Consider the following 22814-nt stretch of genomic DNA (forward strand, 5'->3'; position numbering starts at 1 on the left):
TCATCTCAGAGCAAAGTACCCTGCTGAGGTTACATCCACTGGGTATAGCAAATCAACACTGCTGGAGTGTAATTCTTGTTGGCAACTAACTACACTTATCAGCGAGAAGTTTTGAGAATTGTTTCTATAGGTAGAATATAAGATGCCTGTACAGCTGAGTCAGTTTTGATTGTTCTATTCAAAGAAAAGCCACCGGAACAGTCTGTGAATGTAAATATACTTTCCTTTTGATGTTTTTACATTAATTCCAAGATTTTACTCAAGTAAATATTTTTACAAGCTTTGCAGGAAATAGTAGAAGTAGAAAAATGTGATTAACCACGATTTCAGAAAATGTTGCGATTAATTAGTGAAAAAAATGTAAAATTGTACGCATGTGGGTGTGAGATTTTTTTTTTTTTTACATTAGTGTAGATTCTGAGTCATCCAGGTCATTGTAATCTGCAAAGGTGGAATCCTATCAAAGAACAAATTCAAGAGTTGATCTTTTTTTTTTCTTATTTTCTGAAAATATTCCAGTATGACTCAAGCAAATACTGTCTGCCATCAGGCTAACACTGTGGGCAATGGATGTCCACAGTAGCTGGATCTGCATCATTGCAAGAACAATGGCAGACATATTCAAATGGAGGTGGTCAAATAAATGTGGCTGCGGGAAAAGTAAAGGACACACATACCCACCATGATGGGGAAGGACTGCATGTTGAACCCTCTGCCATCTCCACACCCCCCCCCCCACACACACACACACCCCACCCCATCCCGCGCTTTGCCATGGTTACCAGACACAGCGCTCCCAATGCAGCCACTTAATGTTCTTTTTCAGCCAGCCAGCGAACGATCTGGGTACTAATGTGTCTCACTCTGGCTCGGGATGTGCAAATGCACAAGTCCTATGTCACAGATGTTTGCCCACTATCACAAACGAAACAAAAAATTTGAGAAATAAAGGGGGGAAAAAAGCACCCTGTGCCCCTAAACAGGATAGGTGATCGAGAATTTATTTTGTTAAATTATAATTCATCCATCCATTACCCGAACTGCTCACACTATATAGTGTTGTAAATGTTCTTTGTTCATTCCAGAAGTAGCAAGAAAACACCACTGGGTGTCAGCCATGCTCCCCCTTGTTCCCTCTCCATTAGGTATTCTCAATGAGCGAGTAGTTTTACTTTAATTTAGTCAGATCACATAGTAGTTGACTAAATTGGACATTTTATGCCCGTTTAAGTGTTACTTAAAACCCAGTTGGGATTGTAAGTAACACCTTGAGAATGCCTGGAGTGAATTCATTCACTTAACATGATTTCTTGCGTGGAAAATTGCTTTAAAATGTCAACAATTTGGAAGCGGGCCACCATAAATGTAGTGGACTGTGTTCCACTTTGGAGGTTTGCTTGCGTGAAGCGGGCATCCGGGTGGAAGCCTTGCCGTAGGCGTCCCTTAACTCAATCAACAGGCGAGACGTTTCAGGGTGGGTGCTTCGCTTTATTTGCAGACTGGAATCATCAGACACCGCATGCGGTCATTGAACAGCACAGAAACTAATGAACACAAACAAACAACAACGGAAATGAGAGTGAAGCATACGGCTGGACGTTACCTCATCCCGCTTGCCCGGGACGCAAATCTAAGATTCAAGATCTCAGCTTTGTTCCTTCTTTCTGCAGGTAACACAGATGGAAACAAGGCTGACACAACTATGAACACAATTACAGAAGTAAAAGTGAAGACTTTTTACCTTTCATACTTTATATGTACCGTCTTAAGATTTAGGACTTGTTTCTTTATGACCGGAAGCTCCTGTCGAGGACTTTTGTCGCTTGATTCTGTGCGACGTCATCTGAAATGAGTTTGCCACGTTGAAGAGAGTGACATGGCTTTGACGTGTCATTTACACGTGCTGGAAGCCAACCTACTGCTACCGCCCCCTAGTGGACATCCACGCCATGTCTTCCCATCCTTTTTTTTGGAAACTTATTTGGCCATTTCGGAAGCACCTTTTTTTTTTTTTTTTGCGTGCGTCTTTGTTCCCAAGGACCTCACCTGTGAGCGTTCACATCATCACAGGTTAAGGGTCTCAGGGACAAGGAAGCACACTGCGGCTCTGGAGAAGAGTCAGGCGCGGGCTGGAGGGGCCACGGATTTGAAGAAAAGCGGTCAGAGAGAGAAAAGTCGCTGCCGCAGTCCGCCATTTTGTGTCGCCAACTGCAACAAGAGATATACAAGTTAGGAGCAGTGTTGAAAAGATGTTTGTTTGCTTTCCCCCGCTCGGTCTTCTGCCGGCGGAACGTACGTGACGGGCCCGTTTGCGAGCAACGCCGCCATGATTTACTCGGCGCTCCATCTTCCCTTCTTTGTCTCTCTCTGGCCCACTTTTACGAGCCCCTCTGCTGCTCTCTCGCGCGTGCCGCCGAACCACGGCAGCCACAACTTGATACGCCGCACATCCGAAGAAACCATAATAACGTCCAAAAAAAAAAAAAAAAAAAAAAAAAAAAAAAAGACAGCAACGCGGGAACGGTCAAGTCGTTTGCTTTGCGCCCGTCATTAGTCAAGTACACGCGACGCACGCCGCCAGCTATTGATCCGTTTCCCGCCTCAGAGACGAAAAACCGCAACAATTAATCCAGTGGTTGGTAAAAAAAAACGAGATCTATGCCTTGTGTCTTTTTTTTTTTTTTTGTCTTGCCCGCTTGCCTTCTGCCAAGTCACACTGGCGAGTCCGAGGCAAGGTAGTATACACGCGCGCACGCACACCCACACACACACACGCCGTGATCTGGTACAACACCATGTCCTCCCTCCATCTATGAGCACCTCCTTTCATAAATCTGTGTCATCTACCACACGCGCGCTCACACACACACACACACACACACACACACACGCGCGCGCGCGGAGATACTTATGCAAGCATGCAGCATCACCATCTACTGCTCTTTCTTCTCTTCTTCCATCCCCGCCTCCCTCTGCTCCGTCTCAGCCCTTCCTCTCATTTTCATCCTTCCCCCCCTCTCTCTCTCTCTCTCGCTCACTCTCTCTCTTTTCTCCCCCTCTCCTCTCTCTCCTCCGCGGTAACCCCTTCTTTTTTTTTTTTTTTTTTTTGCAGGCGTGACGTCCTGTCTCGCCCCGACTTGCAGTCTGCTCTGCCTTGACACAAAAGACGCTCAGGTGTCTGATTGTTGTTGGTATTGCGACGGCGGCGTTAGGGCGGCGAGACATTTAGACCGCTTCCATTTTTTTCCCCATGTCCCCAAAGTGCACAATCACGCTTGTTGTACAAGACCTTTTCGTAATTTTTTTTTTTGTTTTTTTTTTTGTCCGCATTATGGTTCGGTAGAAATGACATTGACACGTTCAGGTAGGATTTGAGATCGGAAGTGTAGATTTAAGCAAGATCCTGCGTCTGTGGAATTTGTATGAAAGACGAGTTCCGTTACGGCTCCGATGCGTCACTTTTGCCGGACCTCTGTGTGAAAAACGCTTCACTCGCAGAAGTGAGTGGGATAGAAACGCTTTTTACGCTGCCTGAAAAAGTCAATTTTTTATTTATTTTTTTAACAGGGAATGAATGGCAAGTCCCGTTTCAGAGGTCGTATCAGAGCCGTAACGGAAAACTGTGTGTTAGGAAAGGCGGGAAATGTTTTTTTTTTTTGAAAAAAAAAAAAACAAAAAAAAAAACATTTGCTCCATTGTTTAGTGAAGCGACAAACGTGACAAGTAAGCACATACCTCGGGTCAAATGACTACCTTCTACTGAGCTCCTTTTTTGTCTTGTACCGTAGCGGGATTTAACGTCGCTTAGTCGCTGGAAAAGTTGCTAAATAAAGCCACCAAAGTGCTGACTTGGCAACACTGACTAAGCCTTTCGTCGACTAGCTCCTCTCAATCTGACGGCGGCATCTGGTCCCGAAAGCTGCTGATTGGTCACAGAATAGATTTGAAAATATGACTGTTAATGTACAAAGCAATGGCCTTGAAGCTAAAGATGTTCTCAAAGCTTTTAGTTCCCCGGGAGACGTCCAGATCCATCCTGCTTTTATTGGGGCGCGTCCTTGATTTTCATATTTTCATTTCGCGTCATCTTGTTTGTATTCATTTTTATTTGAGTCTGTAAAGCGCCCTGTCTCCGCTTTGTGAATGAAATGTATGGCGCCATACAAAACCAGTGGCCTTGCCTCTGTTTGTACAAGCGTGATCAAGGACGTCATTTGAAGTGGAAGTTTCAAAAATAAACGCATCAAGGAAATAAAGAAATCCTCCTGAGCAATGAACCTCAATTTAATCAATCGTGGACTCATCGCCCGGCCCTCCCTGGATTGATCCTCGCTTCTGGCTCTGATGCGGCAATTTTGTGTGAAAGAGGCCAAAGCAAGCGCCCGTCGTAAGTCAGGTTCAGGTTTAAGTGAATTCCTGACAAAAGAAAGTGAATGAAGATGGAGCAAATGAGTTGTTTGCAAGACGCTTGCTTTCTTCCTTTGTGTGTGAGAGTGTGTGTGTGTGTGTGTGTGTGTGTGCAAACAGGAGAGAGCAGCGCCCTGCACAGATTGCTGATATATGCTTTTTTTTTTTTTTTTCCCCCTCCTCGCCGCAACGCAATGCGGATACTGAGCGTCTGAGCCACTCGCCAGACACAGTGTGGGGGGACAGAAGTGGGGGGGGGGGCAGAGGGAGAGGCGGTGGCGGCTGAGGGCGCAGCGAGGCGAGGCGAGTTCATCTCACACACGCACACGCACGCAGACGCACAATGTTCTTCGGGGCATACTGACAACAACCTGTAAGGGAAGCGGAACAAAGCCTCAAATCGACACTTCGCTAATTCGAAAACTCATCAAATGTGTGACTTTGTGCGTGTTGGAGCACTCCGGACTGCAGCATTGCGGAGGAAGGCGGACATGATGTCGCCTGGGCTGGTGGAACCTCCTCCGCGAGGCAACCGGGGTTTTCCACCCTTTCTCGTCCTCGTCGTTAGCGTCTTTGTACGGATGCCGACTTTAATGCGACGAGAGTCGAGCGCAAGTCAAATAATCCACGTCTGGAAAAAAAAATTTTCGGCGCAGTAATTGCGCCATGGACCAGTTTCGTTTCGAGGTGCCCCAAAAAAATGGGATTAACGATTAATCGACTTCAAACGTTCAACATCAATACAAATGAATAGTTGATTTGACTAATTGGTTGAACCCCTACTTTCTACTCCTCGAGTCAGCATCGAGTCGATTTGAGCCGAGGCACATATTTTACACGAGATAAAAATGTCACGCACAGCACCAAACAAAAATGTAGCTAAGAAGTACCGACGAGATTAATTTGTTCCATGAATCAATGTTCCCTATTGGAATGAAGCAATATTTTATGACTCCATCTCCACCACCGTCGAAAAAAGAATTTTTGTTTCTAATAAAGAAAAAATAGCACTCTATTGTATAAAAAAATGAACATACTCAACATTCGAAAAAGAATGCAATTAAATAAAAAGGTTTTGTAGTCTAATCACAGTACGTATTTTAGTATTCATGTGTTTGGCTGTGCCCTTTAAGGGGCGTGGCCTTGAGCATGACTTCAGGAGCTCCCACTGGCCAAAGCGCATCATGAAGCTCTCCTTGCCTACACGTGAAGATATTGCTCAACGGCACACGTTACTTGCACCATGCTGCAGTCTGCGTTTGTGTTTATGGCCCAACTTTTCCTGCGTTCAACACAAAGCCGTATTATTAATTCATTCACGTCCGTGTCAAATCCAATCATTTCCATTTTGAAACATCTGAGGAAGCCAACTACCACTTTTAAAAAAAAATTTTTTTTTTTTTTTTTAAACTTTCTGTTCTTGACTCGGCCTTCATACTCACCAGCCGGAGAAGAATGCGGCGGGCGTGGCTGAGCGGACTTGGCGACACCGCAGGGAAAGCTAGAAGGTTGTACAGTTATCTCCAGGCTGCTTATGACGCGAAACAATACAACCAACTACCTCACGCTGCAGAGCGCCCCTTCCTCTTCTTGAGCAGACTTTGCACAAACATGCGCTTTACTTGACGCTTTATTTTTATTTCGACTTTCACCACCTCCTGTCTGACGGCGACAATGGATGGAGACAAGTGTGTGAACTAAACCCACTGAACTCGACCCTTATTGTGGACCTGTCTCCCTCTTGTGGGTGGATGCCGAAATGCTCCGTCCCACCTCCCACCTGAAAGCGAATGCCCCCCCCCCCTCCCCTCCCACTTTCCTCTGTAGGATCACAAAGGCGAGCACTTAACCTGCAGCCGCTCACCGTAGGCGTCTGCCTGACCTACTTCCACTGAAGGGGGAGCTGGAATCTTTCACGCCGTCAAAGGCTGGATTGAGCCCAAGCGAGCGCTTGGGCTTTGTCATTCCCAACGCTGCAGATCGTTTCGGGAGATAAAACGACGAGAACTTGCGGCATACAGGGGAGGGACGTGCTAACGCACACATGACACTTGTGTGCGGAGAATCAAAGCCAAAATAATTGTCACTTCATTCACATTTCGTAGTTCCATTCAAATGGATTTTCAGCGCGGTTGCAAAATTCCTGGACTTTTCAACGTTGGTAACTTTCCATGGGAATGAGCCAGGATTGGACAAAGTTGAGGCATGGCTCTTGAGAGGCAACTGACAAAGAATGGGGCAATTAAGACACTGAAATGTCCTCCTACGTTGGGCAAGGAGAGCCACAGTTTGCCGATGTGCTTTCAGCTGTTTGGCGAAGGGGGCAAACAGTCAACTCGCAAGGAAAAGATGCTCAGACTGAAATTAAGGACAGACTGACTGACAGCAATCGCTAGGCCACACCCCTTAAAAGGCACATCCAACACAGTAACATCCAGTAATTACTGAATGAAAGGCGCATTTTCTTTGTTTTCTTTTATTCATTTTAAAAAGTAGATAGTATTGACAACTCGCCCCTTCTTACTTAAAAGCAAGTAACCCCCCCCCCCCCGAAAAAAAAATCATACCGTAATTTCTATTAAAATGACTTCGTTGTTAGGTTGAAAAAATTTTTTTTAACCGTGTCTTAGAATGGACAGTATTGTACATTAAAGGTTCTTCTCCATCTTGTTGGGCTCTAGAAAATGCGAAGTGATGCAGCTAATCGACGACGCGAGCATTCCGAGTAAGTTGAAGTCAACGAGGCGTGTCCGCGGCAAACTGTCATCCGTTAGCGGTCAATGCGTGTTTTGACAGCTCTCCGGAGGAGTCATTGATTGCCTGATCGGAGTTAGTTTGCGGGGGCCTCCTATTCAGCCGGCCACAATGCGGCAAAAATACAAGAGTGGTCTATTCACTAACGCCTGGAGACAAACAACACGGTAGGGTAGCGGCCGCGTCCCTGACTCCCGCCATTGTTGCCGCCGGCTTCACATGATTGAGTGAAAGTAGGTGTTAAGTACGGCAGCTGCGTACGCCTCACAGAGACTTCTTTTATTGGAGCGGGTCCAAGCACAAACCCGTTCAACTCGCCTCTCCGCGCCACGCCGACCGACCACCCCGCCGCCCGCCCTCCATTTTCTCTCGCCGGCCCTCCACTCGCCTCTTCGAGCAGCAGCAACTTTATTGTGGTTTTTTTTCTTACTGTGACAACCTCTCTGTTGTCTTTCTTCGGAGGCTCTCCGTCAGCCCCCCCCCCAACCACACTCGGGTCTCATTCAAAGTCAGACCACGCTTGAATGCGGCATGGTTGTGCCAATGCCAGCCAGCTCTTTGCCAGTGCGGCCGGCTGGATGGATGGCTGCGGGCGGGGAGGGGGAAGCCCCAAGCCCCCCCCCCCCCCCCGCGCCAGCATGTCGTGAGGTCGTGAGAATTTGCGCTCAAGCCAAGATTGGCAAATGCTTCATGTCCAAATGTTTGTGATGTGACAGTACGTCATCCAGAGGCGTCTTAAAGCTAAACAATTTTAGCAGCGAGATAAACACGTCCACTTCAAAGAAGAGAGGCAACATTCTTTTTGCCACTATCTGTTGTTTAGTTAAGGACTGTAAGGACCGCACTGGAAATGAAGTCACATTACAAGAATACAAAGTCATCCATATCCATACAAAGATTTTACTTTCTTGTAATGTTATGGCTGTGGTCAATTTGCGACTTCCTGATTGAGTATTATGTGAGTTTGTTCGGATAAAATCACACCTTCTTTGGTATTACAACTTTATTCTGGTAAAAGTATGACTTATGCATACAATGATTTTTTTTTTTTTTCTCCATTGAATATTTTGACTATAAGCACTGCTTATTTTCATATTATTACAGCTTTATTCCGCTAAAATGACAACGTTTTGTAACATTACAACTTCATTTTGGTACAATGACTTTTTTGGATTTATTGAACTTTATGCAAAAAAAAAAAAAAGTATACTTTTTGTCAGAATATTACATTATTTTTATTCTGATAAAAACAATTTGTTGCAACAACGACTGTGCATGAATAAATTGAGTACTTTTGTGAATAATTTATTCTGGTAAAAAAAATTCATCACATTAGAACTTGATTCTTATTAATATTAGACACTCTGGTCAAATGACAAATTTTGTTGTAGTATTGCCACTTTATTCTTAAAAAAAATCTTCACATGTCTATTTGTCGCTGTATCCTGACATTTCTGGTAAAATGCCAACTTTTTTAATAATATGTTTCATTTGCTTCAGTTTCACAGTAAATTTCAACTAGGAGTGATAAAATGAACATGTGCAGTATAGTTTTTAAATCCATCTAATTTTGTATGACGTCAACAAAAGGCATCCATCCGTTTGTGCCTTTTGCTCGCCATCTTCCCCGCTCACTGAAAACCCGTCGCGAACGAGTGAACGTTTTTTTTGGATATCCGGCATGAGCAATTTGTGGCGAGAAGCCCTTGTGCTCGTACGTTATTTACAAAGGCAGAACGAGATTACCATGGGAACGCACCAGCAGGCTCAACTCAATGACTTGGCATGATGCCTCCGATGGTTGCTAGGGCGCAGATGTCAATAGCTACCGGGGTTGTGCATGTGAAAATGCTCCACGATGTATATTCTTTCTCTGACTTTTTTTTGGGTGGGGGGGGGGTAAACATAATTTTAAGCAAATTACCTGGCGAACGGCATCCACCTTTCACGGACTTTCCCATGGCTGGCCTCGCCGGGCGGGGGGGCGGGGTCGGGGGGCGGTCGGGTGCGGCGTCTCTGGTTGACCGCCGCATTCCTGCAAGCAGCGGAGCACCGCGCAGATTATTGCCAGCATACCACAGCACAGCAAAGAGCAAACAATAACAAACACATTGAACCCACGGAACACAAATACCCCCCCCCCCCATGTCAAACAACACAATCTTGGCTTCGATCTCGCTTCTGCCGCCGCCGATTCGTCATTAAAGGCGAGCGCGACGTCCTTAATTAAATTAGAACGGGACAATCCCCCGATTAACACAAAGTGCTGAATAGAAACATAAGAAACATCGCATAGCGTACGAGTATGAAAGGGATTAACTAAGTGGGAGATAATGGCGTGAAGTGGGCATGGGAGGAGGGGAGGGGCAGGAACAGAAACATGTACAGCACAGGCAGTTAAGGACAAGGCTAATGAATAATGCATTGATGGAAAAATATAAGGCCGGGATGACAAATCCAAAATTCAGACACCAAAAATAGCAGCTTGGCATCTGTGCGGCCTCGGAGAACATCCAGCATCGTCAAGTGCTTTAATGCGCACTCTTTCAATTCCAGGCAGCTTCCAACGGTTGAGAATTTGGACAGAAAGAAAAAAAAGAAGAAAAAAACCCCCTCCCAAATGAACGACGCATTTAATCAAGAAATAATTTCCGAGCAGAAGTTCATCCAAGTGGAATTAATCCAAAATGGCAGCTTCAAACCAAAATGGCCGACTTTCTCTTCAAGTTCAGGCATGCGGCCTGTCATGACACACCAACCGGTGAACTTTTTTTTTTTTTTTTTTTTTTTTTTCCCCTCCCCCAAAATGATTACCGGTCCTTGCGCTCCCTTTTTGCAGGCCAATCGACACCATGCCCCGCCCACATCAGCTGCCGGTTTTGTGTCAAGTTCAACGATGCTCCGGATGACAAAGCGTTCACCATCGGGCCCATCGAAGCGCCGTCGTTGCATCGGCGACCGTGACGAGCGCGCTTGTGCAGCTGCGAGCGTCGCGCTCTCCGGCTTTCCGATCAATACGGAATCCTTTGAATGTCATGAGTTTTGTCAGAAGGCCGTCTGCCGCCGCCGCCCGTGTGTGTGTGTGTTCACCTGGCGAGACTTGTCCTGCGTGTGCGAGTGGGTGTCCTCGTGTTTGTCCACTGCGGCAGAGGATCGATAGGGAACAAATGAATTCAGATCAATATGAAGCCAGGAGGCGGGGGGGGGAACGGCTGGGACCTCCACAGCCAAAACGTCAGCACTGCGAGGTCAGTGGCGGGCAAAATGGCCGCCTTAGCATAGCTGGCAGCGGCGAACTTCTCTTCAGACTCGTGTGAGAGTTAAGAAGGTAAAATCGAATTAAAACGTCGCCGGTTAAGTTCATAATTTACGTGTGTGTCAGGCGGAGTGGTTTGACTTTATTGTCGTAATATTATAAAGCCAAGTGTACGCTTGTATGACAGTTAGGAATGATAAAATGTTATTCAGACATTGCCTGCATAGTTCGTAAATTACATGTCTTCAAAGGCAGAGCGCTTTTATTTCATTTATTGTTTTTACTCGCCTGATAGTTAGGGATGATAAAATGTGTCTAAAACATCACTGCTACGGTTGATAAATGACAATTCGGTCTGGCGTCTTCAAAGGCAGACATGTTGTTGTTTTTGTTAATCCAATATTTTAAAGTCTCTGGACTGACGTGACTTTTATGGAAATAATGTTGGAAATGTTCATGGAAGAAAAAAAAAAAATCCCTGGTGTAGAAAATGGATGGATTGAAAATTTCCCGTGCTGTTAGTCAAGTTTTTATGATGGCGACAGTGAATGAAGTCATTATTTCCGAAGAGAAAATGTCTTTTGAAATAGGTCGAGCAGTCTCGAGTGAACTTCGGCGGTTGTTCTCTTTTCAGTTTTTATGCATGTATGCAAAATAAACAAACGCGGCGCTCACGTCTCACCGGGGCAACGACATCTGCTACTGTCAGCTCACAGCGGCCGCGGTCAAAGTGAACTTTTCACCTTTTCCGCTCATGAATAACGCAAGCGCTTTCACCCCGAGCAAACTGCAACACTCGCAGAGGATTTCACGCTGAACTTCAAACTCCCGCTTGGCTTGATCTCGACTTTTACAAGTGAACCTGACATTGCTCCAAAAGGCCAATGTATGATTTGCAAAAAAAAAAAAAAAAAAAAAAAAATTACACCTCCCTTAAGATCTCTGGCATGATTGTGACATATCAGTGAAATGACATAAATATGTCATTGGGATAGAATTCATTAAATACATACGTATATTTTATGCTAGCAATTTTTGGACGTGTTTTACTAAGTCAAAGTGTAGTTTAAGTGTGATTAAAGTGAGCGGTAAGATCGTTTTTTTTTTTTGGTTTGTTTGTTTTTCCTCTCTATTTTGAATAAAGTTTGATTTTTGAAATGTAACTATTCTCATAAAATTCAGATTTATTTATTTATTTTAAGTTAAGTCAGTTGGAATTTCACGTGAGCATTTGACTGTTTTCCTCTGACAGCAATCGGGTCAAGGCCCCGTTGACTGCCAAGTGGCGATTTCTGTCAATGCGGAAAAATAACATTTGAGACTCTTAAGCCGCCGGCGTGGCGCCGCCATTGTTAGCGGGATCGCTCGGCTTGGCGTCTCCTCTCATCTCATCGCCGCGGTCGCGAGATCAGAGTGTCGAGAGCCATTTGGGAGTCGGGAGAGCCAACGGCGGCGGCGAAAACTAAACAAAACGCGCCGGCGCTTCAGTGCTTGTCAACGTGCACTCGCGCGCGCGCCGCTTCCAGCTCAAGGCCCCGCCGCCTTTTCACAGACGAACACTGTAGTTAGCTTTAAGTGCACTATACACCATACCTGGGAGAAATACATCCTGCGGCGGGGGATGAGAGTGTAATTACTAGGAGTGGCCTTGAAATAGATGCGTTGATGTTTTGACTCTATACAGTGTGGGAAGCCTGGCATCAAGCCTTACGTTCACTTACTTAAGTTGCGCCCGAGTGCCCGATTTCATTTGGACTGCAACTGTGATCAGGGAAACACAACCACTCAGCCAGGAAAGGTCCTTAGCGGGTGTAGAGAGCACTGCGTATGAAGACCTTTTCTCGACTTTACGAGACGCTAAATGGCGGGAAGTTCGGTTGGGATAATTTAACAATAAAAATAAGAGAAATTGCTATTGCTTGCTTGAGACTCCTTTGAGTCAGCGGTTCAGACGCGATAAGTAGAAAGTGCTGTCTGGAGTTTGACTTATTTGCCCCTTGTTGAACGCAACCGTGGCCCGTTTCACACCGGGAGCAAAGTTGAGAAGGCCGTGACCAAGGAGGCCATAGACGCTGCGGATAAAAATGAGGCTGTTTTGAGTGTTGCATAAAAGACTCCCGCGGCAACGTACTGTAGGTTGACAGGCCTTCCTTCGCGAGGAAAAATATGAAAACGTCGCAAGCTACAATGCTAGGCTTGAGCGCTAAATTATTAAGCGCGTCTCTGAAGCCAACAAGAAAGCGAGCTATACCTCAGGCAGTGATTTACAACAGCCACTCCGAGGAGACGGTCTGCTGAAGCAAAAAATAAAGAGTGCAAACGTCTCTCTGCTCTCCTTCCTGACAACTCCCCTCCCCTTCCGTCTGTCCATCCGTCCGTCCCCGTGAGCTGTCTTCATTCGCCTTTAATACGCTTTGGCGTATTTTGGCGTCTGCCCGCGGCGTGGTCGGCGCCTGCTGACGCCGCGCTCGTCTCACCTTGTCGCCCTGGCTGGACCCGCCCGGACGCCCGCGCCTTTGACGGCTAACCGTCATAATCGCTGAGCATTTCATAACACTGTCTCGGCACATCCAAAGTATCACGATAAAGTTATAATGGGATGACAGTGACTCACGAGGCTGTAACAGGTGATCAATATATTGGAACCACAATGGCATGGCAACTCATGATACCGCAGGACGGTATTTTGCCAACAATGTCGTATATCACAATGCGGTGCCGTATAATGTCCGCTCGGATTGGGAAAAAGTAAAGGGCGGTTATTTTAAAAAGGGCAATCCAATGTCACCGCTTGAACATTTGGTGGTAGCAGAGCATAAGCATCTGTCATGTGCCGTGAGCGTCCCGGGTCGTAGTCACATGTTTTTACTTTGTAGCGTAAAGGGGAACACCTTCAGTGACCAGATGCGGCTGCAAACTCGACATTGCGTGTCAGAGGAATTCAGCGGGCAGGTGAAGATTTGGACTGTGTCAAATTGGAGGGGGGGTATTAAAAAAAAAACAACAAAAAAACGCTTTGGTCTGGCGTAGGCCTCTTTCCCCACTCATCCACACGCCCCGCCCGCCCCGCTGTCAGCCAGTGAGGAAGTGCGGCTCTAACATGTCCTTCGCATGGGAATACATTGAGATCATATGAAGTATGTATGAAGTCCCTCCGCCTGTGTGTGTGTGTGTGTGTGTGTGTGCGTGCGCGTACAGCGTATAAATCAGCAATGAGCAGCACAAGCAGGCATCGTACGCATGCCACTACGCGGCGGCGAAGACATGCTTGCCAACAGGGCATGCGTAGGGCAAACATTTATGCATTTGGGCTAGATTTGATTTTTAAAACAGATGGATGGGCCGGATCCGTTGAGGGGGAGGTTGAACACAAATTTCAAACAACAAATATTCCCATTTCGTCTGAGGAAATTGATTGGTGCTCTAACTTTACTGTTTAAACTTGACGGATATTTCTCGCCGTATGATCCATGGTAAATTAATTCACCAATTCTTAAATACAAACAACAAAAAGTTAAATAGAGTATATTGCTTTACTGATATTTTTGATATCGTCTACTCTACATTAACCAATTACTTATTAAAATTGTACAGTTATACATTTTGGGGAATATTTCAATTATTCAGGAAACAATAGATTAACCAGCTCTTTAATAGCATCAACAAACATTTCCAGCACAAATGCCTCATTGCATGAATATTTGACGTGTACGGTGACGCTTGGAATGAGCAGCGCGGGGCAAACTAGGACAAGCCCGATAGATTGCGTGACTGCACGACGGGCAGATTAACCGACGGCGACAGACAAAGAAGCCGAAGAACAAAAGATGCGCAAAAAGCAAGGAGAGCTGCGAGGCGGCAGCGGCGGCGGCGGCGGAGAGGAGTGTGCAAAAATAGGTGGCAGACTCCCCGTCGGTGACCGAGTCGCGCGGGGCTGAGGAATTCTCCCCGGACGCATTCCTCCAGTCTTTGCCGCGTTAACCCGTGATAAACCAAGAATGCCTCGCGCCGCTTCTATGCAAGTGTGATGAAAGCTTGTCAATTCGGGGTACGATACGGTGATTGTATGATGATGATTGAGGTATTGGAATCAGGCTATTTTAGACATACATTACGTGCCTTTAAGAGGCGGGGCGTATGACGTGGGCGAGTGAGTGTCTGGGTGTGAGCTGTGGACGACAGCAGCTGGCGGGTGAGTGTGTACATTGAGTTAGTGGTCACTCAATGGCTGAAAAGTGCATCGGTGACTGTGGCTCTCCTTTCCCACATGCGAGGACATTAACTACCCAGCCGTTTTCAAAGCAGGGTGCCCCATTCTGACGGTCGTTTTAGAGCATTTTGACTGATTTTTCCGCTCTGTCAAGACAAGCGCCGAACCTAATAAGACGTTTTTTTGTTTTTTTTTTTGTCGGTTCTCACTTGTTCCAGTCTTCGTCTGCAGTAGAAAGACAAACACATCGGTTTCTCACCAAAAATCGGAGCTGTGAATTTGACGCTTGTATTTTCTGATTGAGTGACACCTCGAACGATGTGACAACAAAAGCAAGCCAATTTTCCCCCTTCATAGTGGAGGTGACAAGCCAAGATTCATCCCCTAATCTTTATCATCTACTCAAAAGCTGTGCTGATCTGAAATCCCAAACCATGCATGAATCTGTTTCTCTGTTCTCTTTCCACACCTTCCCGTTGAAAAACGTACTTGACGAGTAGCATATAAAGTACAGCATCGCTAGCAGTACATAGCTGTATTCCATTTACCAATATTAACAAATAATACAACAGTGAATGAGTTAAGCATACAGTTAAAATTCCTGAAGAAAAAAAACATTACTACCCATGAGACAAGCAGCTACGTTCCACCCCAAAAAAATGTACCACGCTAAGTGAACAATCTTGAAGCTGTTGACATCATGCGGCGTATGGAAGAGAAATTTGCACGCCGATTTCAGAGCGCATGGTGCGCATTAATGTGAGAATCAAATAAAAATGGCCCGCGGCTCATTTCCAACATGCTCAACCCATCGACTGCAACAAATCTCTGAGCAAATATGCTCACGACGGAAATATAAGTCAACGCACACAGTTCAAGCGTGTGTGAATCAACAGCTCGTGTGTGCCTTGGAGACAATGCGTGTGTGTGTGTGTGTGTGTGCCCGTGTGTGGGATTCTGCAAAAACACATTGTGAAAATATCATCGCACAAGAAGGGCTCCATTGTGTGGCCCAGGCTTGCGCGGCTGCTCCGGCGAGGGGGCATGCAGGGTGACATCAGCACAAATATGATGAATGCAATGCGCGGCATGGCCAAAAGCTGCTCGCAATGCGACAACGGCCTCTTCATAGACGCCGCTCGCTCACTTTTTCGCCTCCCGTCTGATAATCGGGACATGGCCGACGGGTGACCCCCTTTTGGCCGAGACAGGCGCCGTCGCCGCAGTTTTTTCGGCCTCAGCTCGGCGACGGGGGGGGTGGCAAAATGGCCGCCTGACACAGGCGGCACACGCGTGCGCTCACATAGCTGCCAGCTTAATCGCGACACAATGACTCAGGGAGGAGTAATTCAATTACTCCGATGGCAGATTGACGTTTCGATCGCGCTGCTGAGTTCCATTAAGCGCAAACTCCGGTCGGTAAAGGGCTCCATGCTGCACTTAACTTACATTTTACATTGAGAGAAGGAGCCAAAGCTGAAGATGAGTCAAAATGAATATCAACATGATTTTTCCTCATTATCAGTGACCAACGGGCCTACACACCCCTTTTTTAAAAATGTTTTTTTTTTTTATATATAGCTATTCCTGGAAATGATCATTCGACGCCATGCTTGGGCCACATCTGACGATGCAGACAAGAGTTTGGAAATTTTTCACCAGAATTGTAAGAAAAAAAAAAAAAAATCGATATTTTTTCTAAAAACTCGATAACGACAATTTGACGATATTCTACAAAAAAATATTTTAAATCTGCACTTGCTTCACAGACCAATTGTGGATAGACGGCGTTTGTGAACAACATCTCTTTTAAAATAAATACAGCTTCTGCAAAACAATGATATTCTACAATAATATTAAACAATAAAAAATTATGGATTAATTTACATTGATTTTTGGGAATACTGTACTTATGTCATTTAAATGTCTCTGCTGTTATTCCATAATGATGTGACATTTTGAGCTGCGGTAAGTACTGGTGTGCCACTGCCAACTACTAGAGCAATCAGAGTGATAAAAAAAATGTATTTGATATGTGACGTGTGACGAAGTGTCACCAAGCAAGAGAAAAAAAAAAAGACGTCGTCATGACAACACCCATCCGCATACATTGGGCACCGTATTCAGAATAAAGTTGAATAACAAAGCTGCAACTTACCGAAAAGTGCATTTTCCCACTCGTTCATCGCTGTGATATGCAGACTTGTGACTTTATTCATGTTTGGCTGTATGCCGGCGTCACACTAATAAGCCGCCGTAGTTTGCGCAACATGCCTCAGGAGTGCAGGCTAGTTATGAACGATGCGGGATAAAAGCATGTAAACTCAATGTTAACCGAACATCCGCCACGTTTGACTTGCTCGCTAAAGTGCTGGCCGTGTGTGTGCGTGAGTGCGTTTGTTGGCTCAACTCGGCGACTGTTTTCTGAGTGTGTGTGCGTGTTTACTAAGCTTTTGTTTAGCATGCTTGCGCGGTCGCCAAGTTTTCCTCGTAATCCATATGGCCCGTTGTGCAACAGAATTGCTCTTCCCGGTGGCCGTTTTGGCACATCGAACAATGTTATTCGCACCGACCTCAGTTTTGTCAAGCTCAAAACCATTTACGGACTACGGACGACGTGGACTTGCGCCTTGCTTTTATTCCCCGCCGGACACTCCCCCATACTCGAATCGAAGCGGCTGCAGTTCGGACAGAGTCACGCGACCGAATACTCGATAATGTAAAATTACACATCGTGAAAGCAAGACTGACGATGACATCGATGACGATGTGTATCGCCCACCTCTACTTCCAAGTAAGTTAGTCGATGAGTGTCGTATTCAATTCAATTAAATGAAAGCCACTTTAATTTGCACATGACAAAAAGTAGAGTAAATTCATTCATACCTGTTAAAAATCTTCAAAGTGCTTGCTTTGGAGTCCCGGTCTGAAAAATAAACAGACAAAAACTAAATTACACAAGCATGTTAAATTATAACACCACGTCATCCAAGAATCACCTATAGAAGATAAACATCCCTTGGCACTTGGGCGTTATGACACTCCGGGGTGGATTTAAAAAAAAAAAAAAAAAAAAAATCACTTAAGTTGTTGTTTGCGCTTGCCTGACGACAAGGCAAACAGTTATAGAGTGGTCTGCTGCTGGTGTTTTTCTTCCCTTTATCTTGAATGAAAATGAACAATGTGTGTGTACGGCAGTTATCCAAAACAATTTAAGCGCTGCATGCTAGTGCTATCTGTGCTGTATACAAGGTTCAAATTTCATAGAAACTGGACCAAATCTCCAGAATGAGTTTGTGTGTCAGGATGCCTGGAAATGGAATGAACATAAAATGGCCACTTCAAGATAAGAACTTATTGGAGTTTCATGGTATATAGAGAGTCATCAAATTTTGCTAGCATGTTCCATCCGCACACAACGCCAAAAATTTGAATTCCTCACAATTTAGTGTTCTTCTTTTTTCTTTTTTGTACACTTAGTTCAAATTAGGCAGCGATCAAAGAAATGCTGTAAATGCCCAAAATGTCATTTTCAAATCAAAATGGCGCCTGCGTGTGACGTGAACATTACGTTCTCGACGCCGATTGGCTGTCACCGGCCAGGGAGGGACTGGGACCACGTGGGTCGTTTAAATATGCAGACAGGAACTCGGTGACGGTTAGGCGATGCCCAGCTCTGGTTGTTTTTGTTCAAACGACCCCTAGACGTGGCCCAAAAAACCTAAAATGGATGCTTTGAAACAAAATGGCTGACAGAAACTTGGCAATTTAGTGTCGCTCATCTGTCTAATCTAGTGTTGCCTAACCTTTAGTGAGACAAGGCACTTTAATTAAACATGAGGGGGGGAAAAAAAATCTCACAGCACACGGCCAAACAATGTCACAAAAAGCGCTCACATGAGTTAAGCGCATTTAACAGCTTTGCTAATCAATCAATATACATCACCGGCATAGATGGATGAACAAACAAAAGTACATAAAATATTACCAGACCAATTATGTGAATTTGAATCATTTCCTGTGGCACACCTGGCGTCTCTTATAGAACACGAAATTTGGTAGCAATCGGACATAATATCTCGCAGTAATCTGTCCGCCTTTGAAGGACACCTTGCAAGGTCCAAAATGACCCTAAAATGGCTGCTTAAAATCAAAATGGCCGACATACTGTGTCTTTTGGGATTTTGGGGGCGGCGTACTTGGAATTATTGGGGACACCTAGCAATGGAAATGTGGACTTTTAGTAGAAAAACTGCAAAATGTCCATTCATGAGGATTACCAAAACGCCGAAAGCAATCCAAGCTCGGCTCGTAATTACAACGAAAAAGCGTTTGCGCTGCTTAGACCCGCCGAGTCTGTGTGGAGGTGTCCAGGCCGCCGCACACGTGTGAAGTGTCCTTACGCGGGGGGGGTGGGGGGTGTTCTTTCCCTTTAAGGGCTGGGGTATTCGCCAGTATGCTCACCCTGCCACTGAGTTCATTCCATAAGCAGACCCATATAGCTTTCTTCTCCAGAGCCCTCCGCCAGATCACGAGCCACCGCCACCTCCGTTATATAAGATTACATAACAGCAGGTCTGTCTGAGTAATATTTCATAATCTGAGGGGGTTGGAGTTGGAGAAGGTGTGGGTGCGGGGGGGGGGGGGGGGGGGGGCACTACACTGGGCACCCAAGCCCCAAAGGAATGGATTCACAGGTGACAAGTACAGTTAAATGTGGGATTTTGGTTCAAAGTAGGAGTTGAGGTAGGGAAGTCAGAGATTTTTCTCGGAGGGGGGAGTTCAGGGTAAGGTTGAGGTCAGGACACAATGCCGAACAAAAGCCGTCCCCCCTCGCTTGCTTTATCACAAATGTCGGATGGCGGCGGCGTAGCCATCGAAATGCTTATGATTGGAGCAGGCCAGCTACTAACTGCAAGCTAACGGTCTCTTTTTTTTTGGGGGGGGGGGGGGGGGGGGCGGAGATAACGGAAGCTAAGAGAAAAGAAGCACGAGCCGTAGCAAAAAAGGAAGAGTGAAAGGGGATAGTGACGGGACAATAGCATCTCTGCGGACACCTTGACATCAGACCTTCGTTTTGATCACATGTCCATCATTTTTTTTCTTGAGTAAAAGAAACAACCACGGCACTAACACTAGTCTTACCTTCACAAGTTATCGTAAGCATGGGAAGAAGCCAAACGCAACATTACGTTCCTGCTCCCGCGAGGACATCACATGGAGGAAAAACAACAACAACAAAAAAAGGCAAAAAAAAACGATCACATGTGTACGCCGCAGATATACGGATGCAAGAAAAAAAAAAAAAAAAAAAAAAAAAAAGCAGGCGCCCTCGTTCGGCTGGCTAAACGGGACGTGACGGACGCAAGTAGGTAGGGAGAGCGGGAGGGACATTTTGGAAAGCAGACGGAATACTCACAGATGAATGATGTGGTCACCACAGAAGAAGAAAAAGTGAGGTTCCATTTCTTGAGTCCCCCCCCCACCTTTTCTCCCTGAATTTTTTTTTTTTTTTTTTTAATTCTAGCCAGTCATCCCTCCTCGCTTCTCTCCTCCCTCCCATTTATCCTCGGCCAGTGCCGGTACTCGTTCTCCTCTTTCTCCCGCATGACCACGCTCTCCATTTTACCCTCTTAAACCCCCCCCCCCCCGCCTCCCAGGCAGGAATCTCGCAGAGGAGGCGGGGTGGTGGCGGGGGGGCGATGGGGGGTGATAATCGAATGGAACGCGCAGCATCCGAGCTCACCCTACCTTGCCGAGAGAAGGAAAAAAGCCCGTCGCGCTGGGTCTTCGGGGGGAAAGTGGGATAGTAAGAAAGGGGGGGAAGGAAGGAGTGAGAAGAAGAAGTGTGTGTGTTGGGAGGTGGGAGGGGTGAGGGAGAGAAAAAGAGAGAGAGCGAGGGAGAAATATCCAGCAGAGAGGGAGGAGGCGGAGGAGGAAAGAGGGAATATTATTCTTCTCCTCTTTTTCACTTCTTCCGCAGAGAGGGAAAAGGAAGAGGAGGACGAAAGAAAGGAGAGATTCCTGCTCCTGCTTGGCTGCCGTCTTTTCAGGCCATTTTCTTCACGTGCACTTGAACTCTAATCCTGTCTACTTTACCCCCCTCCCCTCGCTCTCTCACTGCGCATCTGCCTCACTCGCCCACTCTGGAAATAGCGCGAGAGAGAGAGAGAGAGAGAGGGAAACGGAGAGAGGGCGAGGGGGACAAAAAGGGGAGAGAGACGTTGACTGTGGGGGGGAGGGGAAGAAGCATAGACGGGCTGCAGAGAGCACAGGGCTGCTCTGTGTGTGTGCGTGTGTACATCCATCTGACTGTAGAGACACACTTTCACACACGACACGACGATGCTAGCATGCTAAGCGTCAAATACATAACCGAGATCAGACGCCTTAAAGGGAAAAATCCGTCCTCAATGTCCATTTGGAATGAGCGGCGTCACTGCTTTTAGGGCTCCCTGTCACGTCGTATTGACTACATTTTTGAAAACAAAGGACTTTGATTTGGATGTTCAAAAAATAATTGGGAGTTTTCCAGCGAGTCATCCGACTTGGCCGACACGATTCCACTTTGAAGGACCCCTGGAAATGTCCCCCCTGCGCCTTCCTTATTTAATCACCTGAATTATTTGGATAAAAATTTCCAGTACAGCAGTGGCAAAAAACACAGGACTAAATACACAATCCTTGTTCTACTAGTATGCTGAATTGGCCTACACTGAGGCCCTTACGACGGATATCAAGGATATGAAATAAATGCTCAACCGGCTCTCATTCTAGGGCAGCAGTCCCCTTGCATGTTGGACGACGGCATGGATACTACCAAGCAAAGAACATTTGTATTTTTACATCCATTATGATCTCATGCATAACCTACACAGCTTGTCCGTGTGTCTGAGGAGAAGAGTGAATTTTTTTAGTTTTTATTACCATGTGTTCCACTGCACCGCCTTCAATGCTGAGGTGATTTGAGTCCTTGTGAAGCTTTTTGTGGAGACTGTTAAAAGAATAAACAAGCTTCAATGAGTGCACACAACCTAACAGCGCCCTCAACTGGTAGTCAGCAGCAGTACATCACGAAAAAAATTCAAATAAAAAAAATGTAGACATGACTTTTACACTAATGCGAACTGAAAAATAAGAATGGTTATGTAATACTAAATTTATCGTTGGTACTGTCACGTTTTATGGTTTTGAAGAGGCTTCAAAATCAAAGGTTAATTGAGGCTGCGTCATCGTCGCTAGCATCCTATCTGTAGCGATCAGCCTTGTTCGAAGGTAAAAGTCTTTAAAATACAACTTCACACAGTACATTTCTTCGCCGCTTATTACATCATTGAATGTATATTTTTTAAACTCACCTTTTGGGTTCAGCTTGCCTTATGTGGCCATAAAGAAAAAGGAACGCGAGAGCGAGAGAAGACGTCAAGCAGCAGCAGTAGCAGAAGTTTGTGACGAGTCATAATTGAAAAGTTGCGTTTAAAACCTGTACAAGACTATCCAAACCAAGGACTACCAGTCATTCATTCTCGATGAACATATAAAGTAACAATAAAAGGCGAAAAACAGAACCATATTAACTTATATGTGTGTGTTTCAAACTGAAGATGTTTAAGTAAACAAAAAGAAGGGCTGCCCTTATTTTTGTTGTCTTTAACAGGGATGAAATTGAAAATCCCCATTTTCTAGTATGGACGACAAACGTCCATTTTTTAGGTTTTAGAACGTATAGTGTGAAGATGCGTAAGGGTTGACCATGTGGGCTAAATTTTGTCTTCATTTGATGTTTCATAATTAGTTAATGAAGATCAAATGTGTATGAGAAATTCTTTAATTATTTCTCATTCATTTTTTTTTCACTTTTTGTAATTAATTTCAATGTTATTTAAGTAGTGGCGACCCCGGATGAGGCAACTGAGTATCGCAACAACAACAGCACTACATTGCAAGATAATTACCTGCACCATTTGAGACTGAATTAGCATTTCTCCAAGTAATTTTTTTTAAAGCACCAAAAATACCACGGGACAAAAATAAATTCGTGAGAATTCGATTTTTCATACTTTGTTACATTAAGATATTTCACTATCATTGTATGTATTTTGGGGTTAATTTCCACAGGTCTATACATTATTCTCGTGTAACCATTTTTTTTGGGGGGGGGGGGGTCTTCTAGAATAAGTGGAAAGC

The 22814-nt window shown here is 45.3% G+C and overlaps 1 protein-coding gene across 10 annotated transcripts; it reads right to left on the bottom strand.

Moving 5' to 3' along the window:
- Positions 1 to 1467: 1467 nt before the first annotated feature.
- LOC147132139 (uncharacterized) lies at positions 1468 to 22326 on the bottom strand. 10 transcript variants are annotated; one of them, XR_015082213.1, is made up of 6 exons: positions 19773 to 20026; positions 17514 to 17553; positions 9086 to 9196; positions 2047 to 2208; positions 1742 to 1843; positions 1468 to 1664 (listed from the first exon to the last, which is right to left on the bottom strand). XR_015082213.1 is itself a non-coding variant. In XM_086015154.1 (5 exons), exons 1-5 carry the CDS (start codon positions 19792 to 19794, stop codon positions 1840 to 1842), a joined length of 339 nt encoding a protein of 112 aa, XP_085871280.1. In that variant the 5' UTR covers positions 19795 to 20026; the 3' UTR covers positions 1468 to 1839. The 10 variants fall into 10 exon arrangements, 1 of the variants encoding a protein (XP_085871280.1); XR_015082215.1 differs by lacking the exon at positions 19773 to 20026 and adding exons at positions 21555 to 21621; positions 21986 to 22326 and having other exon boundaries at positions 1468 to 2208; XR_015082218.1 differs by adding an exon at positions 20379 to 20766 and having other exon boundaries at positions 1468 to 2208; positions 19773 to 19823.
- Positions 22327 to 22814: the final 488 nt, after the last annotated feature.

Source organism: Filicampus tigris, chromosome 18 (genome assembly GCF_054856515.1).
Source record: "Filicampus tigris isolate MCC_2025a chromosome 18, RoL_Ftig_1.0, whole genome shotgun sequence".
Classification (NCBI taxonomy): Eukaryota; Metazoa; Chordata; class Actinopteri; order Syngnathiformes; family Syngnathidae; genus Filicampus; species Filicampus tigris.